General features: G+C 39.6%; 1 protein-coding gene across 1 annotated transcript in view; it reads right to left on the reverse strand.

Moving 5' to 3' along the window:
- The window catches only part of ZNF354C (zinc finger protein 354C), a 29,133-nt gene extending 20,812 nt beyond the window's left edge, over positions 1–8,321 (reverse strand). Inside the window, 2 exon segments of the mRNA XM_036849056.1 lie at positions 6,870–6,957; positions 8,250–8,321. Coding sequence (XP_036704951.1) covers positions 6,870–6,902 — 33 coding nt within the window. The 5' untranslated portion in view covers positions 6,903–6,957; positions 8,250–8,321.
- Positions 8,322–15,697: the final 7,376 nt, after the last annotated feature.

Consider the following 15,697-nt stretch of genomic DNA (forward strand, 5'->3'; position numbering starts at 1 on the left):
ACTACTGAGCCTGCGTGTCTGGAGCCTGTGCTCCACAATAAGAGAGGCCGTGAGCGATAGTGAGAGGACCGCGCACTGCGATGAAGAGTGGCCCCCGCTTGCCGCAACTAGAGAAGGACCTCGCACAGAAACAAAGACCCAACATGGCCAAAAATAAAATAAATTAATAAATTAATAAATTTTAAAAATATATATATCTGCTGTATGCTAACTCTCTATTTACTTACATTTCTAGTTCTGGGTCATGGCCTCCTTGAGAAGAGCTGCTTAGCTCTGCTGGGACTAGAACAGGTGACCTGGGTGTTTGGAACCACGGTCCGCCATGGGCTCAGAGATTCTGCCTCAGCCTAGCCTTTATTAGGCTTACGGACCATGCACTCTATAATCCAGAGATCACAGGAAAGGCCTTACAGAGAGAGGCCAGAGAACTATGTCAAATATGTTTGAATTGAAAGAATGAATGGGATGGTAGGAAAAGCAATCTTTCTATAGGACCCAATGAAAGGGCTTAATTATGAGCTGAATTATGTCCCTCCCACCCAATTCATATGTTTAAGTCCTAACCTCTAGTACCCTCAGAATATGGAGTTAAGGTCTTTAAAGAGGTAATTAAGTTAAAAGATGGTCTTTAGATTGGGCCCTAATTCAGTATGTCTGGTGTCCTTATAAGAGGAGATTAGGACACAGACAGGCACATGCACAGAGGTAAGACCATGTGAGGACACAGTGAGAATGCGGCCTTCTACAAGCCAAGCAGACACGCCTCAGAAGAAACCAAACCTGCCAACATCTTGATCTTAGACTTGTAGCCTCTAGGACTGTGAGAAAATAAATTTCTTTTGCTTAAGCCTGTGACATTTTGTTACAGCAGCCTAAGCAGGCTTCTTGCTGCTGTAAGCAAAATACTCATGGCAACCCCATATTCTATCTTTACTTCCAGTCCCATTTCCCCGGGCCTTAGAACACTCCCACCAAGATGTCATTCTTTTTCTTTTTAAATTTCATTAGCTTTTAAAAAAGTACACAGATTAAACATAAACACTTCAGAAAAATCTGAAAAAAAACTGAAAACAAAAAGAACAAAATATATATCACACTAAATCCTATTACAGACAGGTTGTATTCATGTTTTAAGAACATATTACAAAATTCATATCCAATTGCACATCCATGTGTTCTTTTGGCCATTTATTTAAACAAGAGGAAAACAGACACATGCTAAAGAATATGAAGAGCACAAAAGAGCACACAGTGATATGTTAGCAGCTCCATCCTATAGGTAACTGGTATCAAGTTTTTCTCCTTTCTTTCCAGAAATGTTTTGTGCAAATACACATATGTATTCTTATTTTTAATGGAAAAATTCTGAATGTTTAACTTGTATCTTACAGATCTTGCCACATCTGCATATACAAACCTTATTGTTTTTAACAACTACGTGATATATGCCATTGTACAGATACCAAAACTTTTTTACCATTTCCTTAATTGATGGGTATTTAGATGGTTTCTGTTTTTTGCTGTCACATACAATGCACAATGACCATTCTCATGCAGATATCTCTGGGTATGTGTACATCTATATTTATAAGATAAACTGGTAGAGGTTGAACTATTGGCTCAAAGTATATGTGCATTTTTAATTCTGACAGATGTGGCAGATTGTACTTTCCCAAGATGACCTCACCAATATACCTCCCATATCACATGTTTTTCTATAATGTGACACTGACACTTCTCCCACCAAGAAATGAGGTCTATGTTTCCTTCCTTTCAATCTGTGCAGGGGATTCTAGGTGCCGTGACCAGGAGAATCAGTGGAAGTAATGTTATGTGACTTCCGAGGAAAGAATATGCTTTCCACCTGGCTCACTTGATGTTCACCTTTGGAATCTGGCCACCATACTGTAAGCCCAAGACACACAAAGGGACTACAAGTGGATGTTTAATCCAACAGCCCTAGCTAAGATCTCAGCCAGGAGCTGGCATCAACTACTATACATGTGAGTGAAAGACACTTCAGATGATTCTAGCCTCTAACCTTTGAGTCTTTCAGCTGAGACCCCAGGCTTTGTACAGGAGAGATAAGTTGTCTCTGCTGCCTGTCTGCATTCCTGACCCAGGGAAACTGTGAAAAATAATAAATGATTATTGTTTCATGCCCTTAAGTTCCTTATTGATATATCATATATATCCTCCCATGTTAAAAATACATTTAAATTTGATCATTTAAAATTACTTGATTATTAGAATACCAGGAGGAGAAGAAAAAGAGAATAAAATAAAAGGAATATTTGAAATAATAATGGCTGAGAATTTTCCAAAATTAGTGACAGACACCAAACCACAGATCCAGGAAGTCCAGAGAATGCCAAAAAGGATAAATACCAAAAATGCACACCTAAGCATATCATATTCAAATGCCAAAAACCAAAGATAAGGAGAAAACACATGTTTACCCATACAGGAACAAGGATAAGAATTACAGTGGATTTTCTCATTAGAAACCACACAAATAAGAAGAGAAATATTTAAAATATTTAAAGAAAATGCCAATCTACAATTCCATATTCAAGGAATTCAAAAAGGATGAGAAATAAACTTTCTCAAACAAGCAAAAACTTCATTACCAGCAGACCTGCCATGCAAGAAAATGAAGAACCAAGTTCTTCAGGGAGAAAAGAAAATAATGCAGGTCAGAAATGTGAAGCTACATTAAGGAAGAGTGACAAAGAAGAAATAAGTCAAGGTATTTTCTTATTCTTAGTCGATCTAAAAGATAACTGTTTGCTTAAAGTAATAATAACAATGAATTGGGTGATTATAACATATGATGAGTAAAATGACTGATAGTAACGCCATAAGGGATGGGTGGGAGGAATTGGGATTACTCTATTACAAGGTATTTGTAATACCTAGGAAGTAATATAGTATTATTCAAAGGTAGACTTAGATTAGTGGTAATTTATATTGCAAACTGCAGGACAACCATTAATTTAAAATAAAAAAGAAGTATTACTGATATGTAGAGACAGTACGAAGATTTGCGGTTGCCAGAAGTTTGGAGTGGGGCAGGGGAAGATGGTTGAATAGGTGAAGCAAAGGGAAATTTTTAGTGAAACTATTCTGTATGATATTGTAATGATGGATACATGACACAAGGCATTTTTGAAAACTCATAGAAGTTTACAACACAAAGAGTTAAACTTAATGTATGCAAATTTAAAAAAATCATTTAGGATGTTGGGGGGTCCCAGAATGGAACACAGAATCTGACACAATGATCTAAATATAATACAAATGTATGACAAAAACCAATGAAGGAGATGGTGGAAAAGGTGCTGACCTTACTAACTTTGGAAATGAGTGGAGTCTGTAAGACAAAAGGAACTGCACATAAGTACTGTACTCTGGTTAATAAAGTAGTTTTCTGGGCAGTGTGGATTAACAATTCAGATACTACTACACATGCAGACTGGAACTGAATGGTTAAAGTCAAAGGATGGCAGATGGTGGGAGCTAGGTTTCTCACTGTTGTTGGAATGGCAGGTTATAGGTAAGGAAGGGGAGCAGGCTAGAAAGATCCGTGTGGTAATAAATTAGAGTTGGAGACATTAGTATGAACTAATATGTAGCTTAACACAGACACAAGTGGTTACATATAGAAATATACACACACACATACACACACACGGTTACATATAGAAATATCTATACACACACACAGAGGTTAGTATATACATATATTCCCTTGCTCTGTCAGCTGAGAGGATCTAAAAGCAAAGACACCCCAGTAGCAATGAGTAAACCTAAGGCCCAGATCTTGCTTTCTAATACGATTCTCCAAGAAAAGAAACCAAGGCTACTAGAGAAATAGATGATTCTAGTACTGGGCCAGGGAATACACAAAATAAGCCTAGAGCACCTTACAGTACCAAAAGTAAGGAAGTACTCCAAAACCAAAACAAAAAACTACACAGTGATAGGGGTATGTCCAAGGGACAGAGGAACAAACCGAAAGAGCTCCCACTGGCCAAAGACGGAACAATTTGAGCAACAAAATAAAGCAGTACTAGATTATAACCCAAAATATAAAATAAGCATCTGTGAGTTTATACTGATATAAATGGGGGAGAAGCAACAATCCTCCATTTAGAATTCCAAATAATTTATGTAGATTCTCTGCCCTCAAGGAGATGGAGCGTAACTCTCTACTCCCTACCTGTGGGCTGCACATAGTGACTTCTTTCCAAAGAGGACAGTGTGGGAAGATGGAAAAAGAGAGGAAGTTTACCGTGGAGAAACCTGGCAAACACACTTCAGTCAGGTGATCAGGTCAATATCAACAGTGATGAGTCATGTTATTTAATATGTAGCTTTGATGATCTGATGAGAATTACACTTTACCTCTGCGGTCTTCCTCCCCAAAACCTATCACTTCAGCCTAACATTTAGAAAAACATCAGACAAATCACAATAGAGGAACATTCTACAGAACATCTAACCAATACTCCTCAAAACTGTTATGGTCATCAAAAATGAGGAAAGGCTGAGAAACTGAGAGCCAGGAGGAGCCTAAGGAAACATGACAGCTAAACATAATATGGTATCCTGGATGGGATCCTGCAACAGAAAAAGGACTTTAGATAAAAACTAAAGAAATCTGAATAAAGTATGGACTTTAGTTAATGATAGTATATCAATACTGGCTCATTAATTACAACAAATGTTTCATAATAATGGAAGATGTTAGTAATAGGGAAAACTGGGTGCAGGGTATACAGTAATTATGGTACTATCTTTGCAATTTTTCTCTAAATCTAAAACTATCCTAAAAAAATAATTTAAAAAAAAATAGTGACAATCACAAAAACAAATACTGATTTACTGCAAAAAAAAAGTTAATTGACAAACTATGACTATAAATCAATAAACACCAAGTCCTATGTATCTTTTCCCCACAAGATAAATTATATGCTGCATGGAAATAGAAGAGTATAAGGAATATTTATAAAATCTGCAAATATCCTATTTTTTCCAAAAATTGTTTATTTGCTATTTGATTTTTCTAACAGACAGCAGAGAGAAATTCACCTCTGAGGACTGTTAATGAGGAAAGAAGTTGATATTGAATATTACCACTGAACTGATTCAAATGGGGTAATGAGACCTGTGATTGGGTCACCTCGGGGTCTCTAAGAGACTTAATCAAAAGGGTTAGATACTGAATTAGTGGTCCACAAAAACCGGCTCTGAGTTGCAAACATACTTCTCTACATCTTCCTTTAGCTAAAATCAAGTCAGTCTCTCCAGCTTGGGAGTATGGGAAAGCTCAGACAGTGAAAGCTGGGTTTTGCTTTGCACTGCATTTTGCTGGTTTTATATTTTGGTTTCCTGAAACACCCATCTTCTTGTAATTAAAGAATCAAAGTAAAGTCTAGCCTAGTGAGGAGATATGTACCAAATTTGGCAGGTCCTAAAATAATGCTGCTGCTGCTGTTACTAATGGTAGTGACAGCCAGCATTTACTGAGATTTAATATGTACTGTGAGCTGTTCTTAGCACCTTACATATACTTTCTTAGAGCATGTTAACTGTATAGACTGTTTTGTCAGGGTTCAAAAGCCAGCTGTACTACCTTGATTAAGTTACTTGCTTCTCTGTGCCTCAGTTTCCTCATGTGTAAAATGCAGATATTAGCAGTCCTCTTGTAAGGATTAAATGAGGCATGTGTATTACTAACCACACTTACAAATGAGGAAATGAGGCACAGGGGGAGAAAATAACTTGCCCAGTCACATCTCTAGCCTGAATGTGAACTCATAAAATCAACTTCCAGAGTCCACATTTTTAACCTGTGGGCTACCACTACGTTTTAGAAAAGCAGCCAGAGACAAACAGAAGGAAAGGAAGCTGGTATTGGGGGCAAGACGGGACTTCCATGTGGAAATATTGCATAAGAGCTTGGGAATGACAGACTGGATCTTTAGGAAAAAGTTCAGGCCTGGGGAGAGAGATTTGAGAAAGATCCTCAGAAAAGTGAGGGTTAAGTAATGAAAACAGATCTCAAAAGGGGAAGACCAAAAAAACAAGAGCCCAGGAGGGGAGTCTGCAATAGCAGGGAAAAAACAATCATAGAAGGAGATAGAGGCATCAGTCAGATAGACGAGAGGGACATTTGGACGGTTTAGCATCACGGTTGCACTAGACAGAGGAACCCCCAAGAAAGAGGGAGCCCTCTGTCCTCCCCAGTGCCAGTCTCAGAGCCCAGGCCACGTTGAACTCCTTCTGTGATGCCCATCAGGTATCAGTCCTGACCTTTAGTATTAGCTCAAAATAACTCCACTTCTTGAATCTCTTCCCTGAATCTTCTTGGACATTCATTCCTAAGATCAGGACCAAAAACTCCCTGAAGACAGAAATAACAACTTTCCTCTTTGTACCCCCAGTGCCCTACACAGTATCCTGTACGTTGTCATGCTCAATAAATATCTGTTGAGGGTGTCTCTTTTGGCCCTTCCATGGCTTTGCTCCAAGGGACACTATATCATCTGTGAAGATAAAGACTCCCTAATACTCCACACTCCTCACCAAGCACTTATCCTATCTGGAAGCCTATGTTCAGAGCTGACTCAGTCTTTGGTCATGAAGTGACTTTGGGGTGAATTAAGAGTGACCTCTGTCTGGGGACAGAGGATGCGCATTCCTCAGCAACCCCTTGATAAGGCCAGGACCATGGGAAAAACCTATCAGGCTCTGGATTCTCAATAGTTTTCACTGGAAAGCAAAGTACCTGGACAAAGAATGGAAATATGTCCACCATCTCTGAACACAGAAGGCAATTCATTAAAAAGACAAAATTTACTTACTGTCATCTGAGCAGGCAGCAAATCCACAGCCATTCTTTCCTTCTTAGTTTTCCTGTCAAGGGAGAGCAGAGTGCTTGACAAGGTAGGTCTGCAGAGAGAAAAAGGTCCTGTGAAGAACTCTGGTGTCAAGGGATGGCTTGGAGAAAGGAAGTTACAACCACCCATAATGTCCATCAGGTCCCTACAAAGCCACCCCACATAAATGATGCAGACCAAGTGTGTGCCTACTAAGCCAATGAAGTTCTAAGACAATTTGCCGACCTCCACCTCCTCCTTGTATTAACCATACTTCTAATTTCCATAAACTGATGCTTTAACATCCATCTGGGATCTATTAGCTACATCTGAGCAAATTGTGACTCACCACAGATTTCTGGAGTCCTTAAGATAGCTTTAAACTACACACTCAGACAGTCACAGCAAGCGTGAGATTCCTGGGCTCCCACTTTCAAACATAGCTAGCCAATCCTAAGCCCATTTGCCCTGCCTCACCCTTTCCTTCCTGAAGAAACCACAATAAAGGAACTTGCCCACATGTGCCCTCTCTTTCTCTGCGGAATGACCAACGCAGGCGCTCCTGAGTGGCTCCTTCCTGGAGTGCTGTGTTCTTCCTCGGGAACTCTCACACAATGCACGCCATATTGGTTGCCACTCCTAAACACAAATTCCACAGGTGCCACCTCTTGCAGCATCCACAGCTCCAAATAGTCCTTTGCTCTTCATATACAAACCCCAACAGGGAAAGCAAGGTAAGAGGAGCAGCCAGACAACTGTCAGAGAAGAGCCGTGGCCACAGCTGCCTACATTGGCCGCCTAAGTTTGCAGCGGGTTCTACAGGTATAGCACCTGGCATGAAAGCTCAACAAGCTGAGTATGCTGTGTAAACTCAGCCAGGGGATGGAAGCTGCTGTACAAGTATCATAGTTACTCTATGATGCACATCTTCTGCCCACCAGGAATCTTGCATGCTTTACATGTATTATTTAATCCTCACAACGGCTCTAAAAAGTATTGCTACTCCGTATTACGGATGTGAGGAAGACTGGGAACCAGGGAGTCTAGTGACTTGTCCAAAGAAACAAAACTGGTAAGTAGTAGAGGCAAAAAGTGATCATGGTCCGAGTCCAAGGCCCCAATTAAATGTAGCAAATTATCTGTTCACTCTGTGCCTCATTTTCTTCATCTGTAAAACGGGGACCTACCTGTTATCTGAGGATGAAATGAGTTAATTCATCCAAGGCGCCAGACTAGTGCCTGGCACACATAAAGTCTCCACAGGCATTAGCTATTGTTTTCATTGTCTGTTTCATTTATAAGTCTCAGAAAAGCCAGCCACAAAAGACCCCCACTGACAGCAGTCCCGGGCCCGCCCCAGCTCACCTGGAAGGGGCGCTCCCTCCCCGCGAGTCTGTGGGGTAGCGGGGTGGGGAGGGAGGGAGCGACGCCCTCGAAGCACCGTGGCTCGGGCCTTGTAGACAGCCTCCAGACCCACCCGCCCGTGGCGTCTCCCTGGTGCCCCCGCGCGCGTCCCCGCCCGGCCCGCACACTTGCCAGCCCAGACGGTCACAGGCGCTGGCTCCGACCGCCACCCGAAAGAGGCAACCGGGAGATTCTCAGTCCCAGGCACGGTGCCCTAGCAGTGCCGTGATCACCCGCCCCAAAAGCCCCAGAAAGGCCGCGAGCCGTCCCCACCGCCCCGCGAACCCAGGAGAACTACGACTCCCGGCATGCCTCTGGCCCCGCGCCGACTACACTTCCCAGGGGGCGCCGCTGGCGCCGGCCACTTCCGAGAGGTGAAAGTTCTCGGCTCTGGGGAGCTCTCGGTCCCACTCTGTCCGCAGGGGCCGCTTTGCGAGGGAGCGTTCACGGGACGAATGAGGGGGTTGGTCTCCTCCAAGTGCTCGTTGCCTAAATCAGCATGCTGACTTGTTTTGTTAGGCAGGCAAAAATTATTTGAATAAAAACCCTGAATTTTGACGCCTTTAAGATCAGTGCGTCGTAGCTCTCACCAGCTAGTTTTGATTATTTTAAATTATTTTAATGTGTACCCAGCGGATAGTGTATGTATAGGTACGTTTAAGAATAATAAAATTAACACCCACATACCCAACACTCTGCTTACAAAAGAGAACTTGATCAGAATTTTGGAAGACTTGTCCATGATGCTCCCCATTTTTCTAAATTTTGTTAAACATTCCCTTCATTAGCCTGATGAGTAGTAGGTCATATTGATACAAACCAGGGTTCTTGGCCTTCCCCAACCAATAGAAATTGACAAAAGGCCAGACAAGAAATTCAGGCAAGGCTTTATTGGGGCCCCTGCTGCAGCAGGGGAGAGCAAGAACAAGTAACAGGTTTCCTTGCTCACTTCCTGGGTGGGGGGAGGGGTAGCTTGTTCGTTATATGGGGTGAGGGTAGGGGTGTGTCCAGGGATCCAGCGGGAGGGGTGGCTTAGGTGGTTTGCCCACCCCTTAGATGGTGTTGTGTGCAGGGGACATGGGCAGTACCCTGCTTTTGCTCTGGGCTCTTCAAAAGTGGCAGTTGGGTTTTTTGGTCTCTTTATATCTTTTGTCCAGAATTTGTTCCAACTGCACATGCAAGCAGTTATTTTTAGTCCCATATAGTTTCTTTGTATTTTGTTGCTGGATGAGAGGTGTGTCCAGGTGCAAGCATTGCAGCGCTACAGCAAAAGGTCCCAGTCCCAGTCTGTCTCAATATGTATATGTCCCTAAAACAGTTAGTGTTTACTTTTGCAAGGTGTTTGATATTTATATAAACAGAATCTGCTATATGTTCCTCTGTGACTTACATGCTCAACATGAACACTTATTAGGTTCACCTATCTTGATGTATGAAAACTTCATTTTCACTGTTGTATGATTCCATTATTCATTCATTGAACAAAGAAAAGTATATTTAACACCTGTCTTGCGCCTGGCATTGTTGTAGGTGCTAGAAATAGACCAGTAAATAAACCTGGCAAAACCTCTGCATTCATGCAGCTTAAATTCTCATGGCAGAGAAAGAAGAAAAATAATAACAAAAATAACTCAGCCACAAAAAAGAATGAAATAATGCCATTTGCAGCAACATGGATAGACCTAGAGATTATTATACTAAGTGAAGTAAGTCAGGCAGAGAAAAACAAATACCATATGATATCATTTATATGTGGAATCTAAAAAATGATACAAATGAATTTATTTACAAAACAGAAAGAGATTCACAGACACAGAAAACAAATTTATGGTTACCAAAGGGAAAAGGGGTGGAGGAGGGATAAATTAGAAGTTTGGGATTAGCAGATACAAACTACTATATATAAAATAAACAACAAGGTCCTACTGTATAACACAGGGAACTATATTCAATATTGTGTAATAAACTATAAGGGAAAATAATCTGAAAAAGAATATGTATAGCTGCATAGCTGAATCACTTTGCTGTACACCAGAAACTAACACAACATTGTAAATCAACTATACGTCAATAAAGTAAATAAATAAATAAATAAATAGTATGTGTTTGGAAAGTGATGAGTACTAACAAGAACAAGAAAGGGGAATAGGAACCTTGGTGGGAGAGGAATTTTACAATTTTACACAAAGTGATTACGAAACATTTGACCAGCAAGGTGACATTTGAAGAAGGACCTGCAGAAGATGAGAAGTGAGCCAAGCTAAATATCTGGGGTAAGGCTTTCTGATAGACTAACAAGCAGATGCCCTGAGGTGGGAGCATGCCTGGCCTGTTCAAGGAACAATAAGGAAAACAGAAATAAGGAGGGAAAGAGAAATAGGGGATCAGCGGCAAGAGGACTAGAATTTACAGGCTCTTATTTGTCATTATGTCACTGGATTTTACTCTCAAGAGAATGCCCTGGGCACTGGAGAGACATACTCTTATGTCCATTTTTTTTAGTGATCATGCTGACTGCTGTGCTGAGAATAAACTAAAAGTTCAAAGGAAGAAGTAGAGAGACTAGGACTAGTTAGAAGGCTATTGTGGTAAATCTGTGAGAGAAAACAGCAGTTTGGACTGAGTAGAAGTTATGAGAAGTGGTTGGAAAAAGTAAAAATTCAAAATATGGAAAAGATGAGGATGTTAAGAACATTGGAATATAATGTTTTTCAACTATGAATTATATATATTCCTTTTAAATAGTCCTGGTAATATTACACTTTAAAAAAAATATTCTTTATGTTCTGTTTTTCTGGTTATAAAAATTAAGAATTAGCTTATCTCTTGACTTCCTTTTGTTGACCTAAAACAAATAGACTGCCAGTTTTTTCTCCAGCAAAAATGTGTTTATTCAGGATTAGCAAAGAATTGCAATTTGGGATCTGTAAACATGGTTGTGCAAGTCCACAGCAAAAATGGAGAGGAGAACTTTTTTATAGAGGGGAAAACGAAGTTGAGAGGGCTATAAAGAAAGAGTCCATGGCTTTTTCATTGGCTGAGTCCTGACAGACTCTCATTGGCTGAGTTCCTTCCAGGAAAGAAGGGGAAGTCTTTCCTTTTCCTGTTGGGCTCTTCCTGTTGTAGGGGTGAGAGCACCCCCTTCTAGTCTCCCATTTCTATTTAATTGAGGTTTCTGTTTATTAATTTCTTACACTTTATACTTTAAACCAAATGCAATTTTATTTTCTGTCACATTTAAAATTTTTAAAAATATGAGCTAACAGGCCTATCTAATTTTAGTACTTCCATATTCCATTTTCTCTCTCAACTATGAATTTTGGCAATTTCCTTGAGTTTTATAATTTATATTTATTTGTAATTAAATTTATATTTAATCTGTTTCTCTATTGACCATGTCTATACCATCACTTCCTCAATTTTCTCTTTTGGTCTTGACATTTCTGGGTTTTTTTCACATTGTCACAGCCTAGTTTTTTTTTTTTTTTTTTTTTAAAGATTTCTGCTGCAGGTATGAGAAAAATCCTATTCAACTGGCTGAAGAACTAAGAACTTTTTTTTTTTTTATTTTAATGATTTTTTTTTAAACTTTTTGGGTTTTATTTATTTATTTATTTATTTATGGCTGTGTTGGGTCTTCGTTTCTGTGCGAGGGCTTTCTCTAGTTGCGGCAAGTGGGGGCCACTCTTCATCGTGGTGCGCGGGCCTGTCATTATCGCGGCCTCTCTTGTTGCGGAGCACAGGCTCCAGACGCGCATGCTCAGTAATTGTGGCTAACGGGCCTAGTTGCTCCGTGGCATGTGGGATCTTCCCAGACCAGGGCTCGAACCCGTGTCCCCTGCATTGGCAGGCAGATTCTCAACCACTGCGCCACCAGGGAAGCCCACAGCCTAGTTTTTATCTGCGTCCTCTCAGTTATTCCATGGGCCTCTTTTACTTAGTTTTCTGGAGATATCTGAGGCCAATTTGATTTTTCTTCTCTTGTAGGTAATCTTCTTCTGTTTATTTATTTCTCTACATTGACTTTTATAAATCCCCCCCCCCTTTATTTCCTGTATCTTTAAGTATTTCTATTTTTTCCCCCTGTATCTAGCAATTGGTTTTTTCCATTATTATTGTCTGGGACACAAAGAAAGGATAAGATTCTGTTCTATTTTTTTCTGCTTTCTTCATTGGCAACATATTAAACTGTTATTCTTGATGTCTGGCTTTCATGACAGTGTGCAAACCTCACATTTAATTCTTTGTCCTTTCCTCCATTTTCTGGGAGGAATCTTCAAATTTATCTTCCAAGCTTACAGAATCCAATTTATAAAGTGACTATCCTTCCACTTTCTCTTTCTAATGTACTTTATTCTTTTAAAAGAAATGACCATCTACTTTGTTTGAAAAAATGTCTGCACTGCATACGATATCCATGAAATAGTAAGAAACCCAATATCCTGACCTAGCAGGTTCCTTGGGTCCATTGTGGTGTAACTGAAGGTGGACTATTTTTTCCCTTCCTTCCTCCCTCCCTTCCTCCCTTCTTCCCTTCCTTTTCTGTACAATGGGGAAATAAAAAGAATAATTTTAAAAAGGGAAAAATGGGAATTGTTCCCAACTATTCAAAATTTGAAAGGCTAAATTGAAGTATACGCATAGTGTTTAAAATTAAATTACAGCTCCTCTTCCATCTTATTCTCTTAATCAGCTGATGAGCTTAACAACATCCATCCCTGTGTACACGTGGAATTGAGGCTGATGGACTGGCTAGATTGGGGGGACACAAGGGTGTATATTGTTTAAAATGCCATCCAGATACTACTGCAAACCTGAGTGATAGAAACATGCAATAAGTTATTTATATCTTCCTGTCCTGTATGAACTCTTAGAAGTTTAAACGATTTTTGTACAAACACATTTAAGAATGATTGCAAATATTTATTTAGAAAAAATAATCCCACTGACCTAAGTGAAGAAATGTGCAGGCTGGATTGTATTGAAAAACAGGAATCCAAGGTGTAATTCTATCCTGGTCTTTCCATCACAACTTTTACGGGGTGAGTCATGAAAACCTACAATTTTTTATTGTGTATAATCTATTTGCTTGAAAGAAACTTAAGCTTTGCTAGCTTGTTTTCCTTTGCCCATATCTTGCTACTGAAGCAGAGATCACAAAGCAAATGTTGGAGCACTGGCAGCTTTTAGACTTCTTGCCACAGGCATGACAAGGGTTTGCTCTGTTACAGAAACACCAAACTTTTTTGGATATGGCACATAATAAGCACTTAAAGGATATTGTTGGAATAAAGAGAAATAAAAATCAGGTAGAAATTCTGTGGAAATTGGATAACAAAAATGTTTCTTCAGGTAATTCTTGGAGGTGAGGTAGCGATGGTGGCATAATCTAAAACTCCCATCATATCCTTTAAAAAAACAATAAAGGATATGCAACAGAAAAGAGAAGAGGTAGTGGTGTTCCTAAAATTGATATAAAACCACTACCAGAAAGAGAAAGTACAGCCTATGTGTGAAAATATGCAAAAGTTTACGGTATATAAGAGAACTACATATAAGTAAGTGCTTAAAAGTACATGCAGGATATATAAACAACTTCCATAGCTCAATAACAACAACAACAAAACAATGCAATTCAAAAATGGGCCGGGGACTTCCCTGGTGGTCCAGTGGGTAAGACTCTGCGCTCCTAATGCAGGGGGCCTGGGTTCCATCCCTGGTCAGGGAACTAGATCCCGCATGCATGCTGCAACTAAGAGTTTGCATGCCGCAACTAAGAAGACCACATGCTGCAACTAAAAAATATCCTGCATGCTGCAACGAAGATCCTGTGTGCCGCAACTAAGACCCAGCACAGTCATAATTAATTAATTAATTAATTTAAATAATTAAATGGTTAAAAAAACGAAAAAACAAAAATGGGCTAAGGTTTCAAATAGACAGCTCTCCACATAAGATATACAAATGGCCAATAAGCATATTAAAAGATGCTCAATATCCCTAGTCATTAGAGGAACACAAATCATAACCACAATGAGATACCACTTCACACCTGTTAGAATGGCTAGTATATAAAAAAAAAAAAAAAAATAGCAAGTGTTAACAAGTGTTGGTGAAGATGTAGAAGAATCCACATTCAAACTAGAACCCTTGTACATTGCTGATGAGAATGTAAAATGCTGCAGCCGCTGTGGAAAACAGTTTGACAGTGTCTTATAAAGGTTAATATCCACTTCTGAAATGACGATGCAATCCCACACTCTTAGGTATTTACCTGAGGAGAAACTTAATGTTCACACAAAAACCTGTATGCAATTGTTTGTAGCAGCTTTATTCATAACTTCCAAAAATCGGAAATAACCCAAATGTTCCTCAAGTGGAGAATGGATAAACAAACTGTGGTACATTCATATAATGGAATACCACCCAGCAATTAAAAGGTGCAAAATACTGATACAACAACATGGGGGAATCTCAAATGTACTAGCCTAAGAAAAAGCAGCCAGACATACGATACTCTATAAAGGCAAAACTATAGGGAAAGTAATTGAAAGCAAACAGAGTCAAACAGATACTTGTATGCCAGTGTTCATGGCAGCATTATTTACAATAGCCAAAAGGTGGAAGCAATTCAAATGTCCATTGACAGATGAATGGATAAACAAAATGTGGTCTATACATACAATGGAATTTTATTCAGCCTTAAAAAAAGGAAGGAAATTCTGATAACATGCTACAACGTGGATGAAACTTTAAGACATTACCCTAAGTGAAATAAGCCAAACACAAAAAGAAATATATTGTATGATTCCACTTATATGAACTAGCTAGAAAAGGCAAATTCTTGGAGACAGAACGTTGAATAGAGGTTACCAAGGGCTGGGGGAAGGGGAAAATGGAGAGTTACTCCTTAATGAGTACAGAGTTTCTGTTTGAGATGATGAAAAAGTTCTAGAAATAGATTTTGGTGATGGTTACACCCACATTGTGAACGCACTCAATGCTACTGTACACTTTAAAATGGTTAAATGATACATTTTAAGCTATAAATATTTTACAAAAAATTTTTCAAGTACATGCAGGATGCAAGGAGGCATTAGTGGGAAGGTAATGCTTCGGGGGAAGATTGTTAACAGAAAATAAAGGTGTGGAAACCATGTTTCAAGGGGGAAAGTAGCAAGAGGAGGAAATATAAGATACTGCAGAAGAAAAAGAGAAAATCCCCCCACTTATTTTTGACCCCACAATTCTTCTCCCCAACCCTCAAGTCATCTAGTTAATAAATCATACTTTGCTACACAGAAAGAAGTAGGTGTACTTGAATTACAAATCTTGTACACAATTCCAAGCTTGTTGTGACAGAAAGGACACAGATACCAGCTTGCAGGGAATCTCAGAGGCCAAGTCTG

This window comes from Balaenoptera musculus, chromosome 3 (assembly GCF_009873245.2).
Source record: "Balaenoptera musculus isolate JJ_BM4_2016_0621 chromosome 3, mBalMus1.pri.v3, whole genome shotgun sequence".
NCBI lineage: Eukaryota > Metazoa > Chordata > Mammalia > Artiodactyla > Balaenopteridae > Balaenoptera > Balaenoptera musculus.